The 3,450-nt window shown below is 51.1% G+C and overlaps 1 protein-coding gene across 1 annotated transcript; it reads left to right on the forward strand.

The window, feature by feature from the left end:
* GL218_04268 (putative mosc domain containing protein) lies at positions 1-1,199 on the forward strand (the record flags this gene model as incomplete). Its single annotated transcript, XM_033580860.1, has 2 exons — positions 1-30; positions 99-1,199. 2 exons carry the CDS (start codon positions 1-3, stop codon positions 1,197-1,199), a joined length of 1,131 nt encoding a protein of 376 aa, XP_033436567.1.
* Between the last annotated feature and the right edge of the window lie 2,251 nt (positions 1,200-3,450).

Here is a 3,450-nt window from a genome sequence, read left to right on the forward strand (position 1 = left end):
ATGGGTCACAAGACGTTACAAATCACAGAAGTACGTCCTAAATCAACCTATCTCCCCAACCATCCATCCTCTCTTTTTTTACTCACACGCCCTTCAAGCTGTACATCTACCCCATCAAGTCCCTACGCCCAGTATCCCTAGACAGGGCACTGCTGCAGCGTGAGGGGCTCCGGTACGACCGGCGCTTTATGCTGCTTAAAGCCGAGGCCGGCGGAGGATACAAGAACATCCAGGTGTACCACTTCCCGGAGTGTGCGCTCTTCCACCAGGCCATCGACAACGACAACGATGATGACCATGTAGTCGTCACCTACCGTATCCCGGAACACCCGCTAGTGGTTCCGCCCCCTCCGGAGCAATATACCGCCTTACGCGTACCTCTTAACCCCGCTATCGCCGGTCTCGAGACCGTCGACATCAAGCTGTTCAGCAGCTCCGCCACAACTTATCGCATGGGCGATACCTACGATGCTTGGTTTTCCGCGTGTCTAGGCTACCGCACCATCCTCGTCTACATCGGCGATAACCGGCGCTCGGTGCTAGCCCACGCGCCGCAGCCCGAGCAGCCACAGACGCAGTCCTGGTTTTCGCACCTGACGTCCTTCGTGCCCTACTACGGGCAGCAGCAGCCGTCGTCGTCGAAAGAAAAGGCCTCCGGGCTAGTCTTCAACGAAGCAGCGCCGTTCCTCCTGACGTCCAAGGCCTCGCTGCGCAACGTCAGCGCGCGGCTTCCCGAGGGCCAGGAAATGGACATGATCAAGTTCCGGCCCAACATCGTCGTCGACGAGGTGTGGGAAGAGTCCTCGGGCTCGGAAGACAGCGACGATGACGCGCCGTCGATACTCGCCGCATGGGACGAGGACTTCTGGGCGGAGCTTTCGGTGGGATCTACGCACCGGCTCGCGCTGACGGCGAACTGCGCGCGCTGCGTCTCCATCAACGTCGACTACGCGGCGGGGCGGCCGGCCTCGGGCGAGCTGGGCTCGGTGCTGAAGAAACTGATGAAGGATCGCCGCGTGGACGCGGGTAACAAATGGTCACCCATCTTCGGGCGGTACGCGTTTCTGCTACCGTCTGCAAATAGCAGCAGCAGTGGTGGCGGTGAGGCACACGAGTTAGACGCTGACGTCGCCGTGGGGGACGAAGTCAAGGTGATGAGACGCATCAGCGAGCGAGACACGTGGGCCTGGCCGAAATGAGGCCGGCCGCCGGTATGACGGCGGGTGTGCGCAACAGTGGAAAGACAGGATGATATTGATGTCGTTGTTGTTATTATTATTGTTGCTGTTGGGCAGACCGACAGGCAGTATAGTAAGGAGAAGGGAGTGTGTATAAGTGAGAGCAAGCATTCGAAGAGAAGAGGTGCCGGAATGGAGCCAGCGACGTCTAAATTGCGTCAGGGGCTTAGACAAGCAAAACAGCTGCAGAAAGCTCAAGCCCCAAGCCCCAAGTAACAGGTGTCGATCAGATAACTGGCTTACGCACGAGGCCGTCGGATCGCGATTCTAGTTACATCCGGCCGGTCCAAACTTGGTCTCCGGGAAGAGAGCGGCTGGGGAATACCCGGATATCGCTAGTAAGGCGAAGTCTGGTCCCACGTTGCACGTTACCATGTTGTGTGTATCTGTAGCCGCAGCGAGGTTAGCTATTGTCTTATCTTGCCTTGTTTTTTGTTTTTTGTTTTTTTTCCTACCTTGCTTTGCCTCGTTTTGGCTTGAAAGGGAGGACAAGCTGAGTTGATAAACCATGTAGGTTTATGTATGGCAATCATGCATAGCATATATAATATATAATATATAATGATTGTGATACAATGGTGATGCAATGATATTTCCCTCATCAAGGCTGGCCGTTGTGTTTCCCCAACGTTGGTTACCGCGTACAAGCGTACAAACGTACAAACGGTATGTGCCACGCCGTCTTTCCATAATAAACCCAATGGATCCAATAGATATTCCAAACGTTCCAGAAGCCGACGGGACCTTGCAGACCGCCGCGTGTGCGAAAGAAACGCGTGTCCCCCACGTCGCACAGCGTTTGCATGTAGCCCTGCCTAAATCTCAGCTCCCCCCTTTACCCCCTTATCCCCGTTGGGCTGCACGTAGCAGCCTCAACTTTGACTTCATTCTAACCTGATCTTACCCGATCTTTCTCCAACCTCATAAGGAACCGATATCTATTGAAACGTGGCATCACTGTTAGATTTGCCTGAAAATTCTTATCTCCGAAACCAACAATGTGATTTTTCTATTTGAGAGTAATAAACATGAATATGATTTTTTGGCGTACTTGCGTACTAGTCCTCTTTCGCCGTAATTTCTTTTTTTTCCTTTTCTTTTCTTTTTTTCCTTCACGCCAAACCGAAAAACCCCACGTAATAAGAAAGGAGAAAACATAGACCAGGGTAACTTGGCTGGTTGGTTGTTCACCTCCATATTGTAACCATGTTGGAAGGGTGCCCCTTTGTAACTTTGTGCGAGATAAAAAGGAAAATGAAACATGATCCATCGCAAACACGCACTTAACCATTGCCTGTCCTCAAATCCTACACCTGTGAAGTTCCAATCGTAATTTAACTTATTCCATTGTACATTCCATTGCGAAAAAAGAAAGGGGATATCTCTATCATGCGCAGACGCCGACCTAATTGACAATGCTATTCCAGCATGTCTCGAGACTCCGAGAACGACCACAGTAAGAAACGGAAAAATTGGATCAATCCATACCCGTGTGGGAAGACACCAGAAACCTGCGCAAAATACATTGTCTATGGGGGTACATGAAGGAAATCATAATCATGAGTTGCCGTCAAACAGGGCTAAGGTAGTGCCGCGTACAGCCTATGACAACGGTGTAACAGTTTGTCGGGAAGTGATCTATCATCGGGATCTAAACATATTGGACCGGGATACGCTGTGGCTTCATCAAGTGGCTGAAAATGTAAGGTCAGGGGCCTGAGGTACTGCTGGAAATGTCACTGAGAAGACAACGGTTTAAACCAATAGGATGATGTTATGGCTGTCCTGCAGGATCTTAGCGCTGTCGACAAGGGGCCCCCCGGTAACAACTTCCGGATATCGAGGGCCATTGCGTGTGTCGAATCTTTTTTCCTGTCGGGGTTCGAGAACCTCGTTATTCTTTTTTCCGTATGTAAATCCTGTCCCGTAACGCCGGATGAAGAGGTTCCCTCCAATCGAAAAAAAAAAGTGAAGCTTAGCTTCAAAAGAGCCGGGACCAAGGTTCTGGGACTAAAATGAGCGCCTTGTTAGCCTTTTGCTTATTTCTTCTGTCATATTGGAATCCCAGATAATGACATATGAGACGTGACAGATACGAGTTTCCCACTTACATCTATGAAAAAGGCCAATAACAACAGAACAGCACGGTCCGGATCCTCCCCGTGCTTAGACATTGTGGACACAAGCCCGGCACGTGTGGATCTTGCAGTAT

This window comes from Daldinia childiae, assembly GCF_008694065.1.
Source record: "Daldinia childiae strain JS-1345 chromosome Unknown Scaffold3, whole genome shotgun sequence".
Lineage (NCBI taxonomy): Eukaryota > Fungi > Ascomycota > Sordariomycetes > Xylariales > Hypoxylaceae > Daldinia > Daldinia childiae.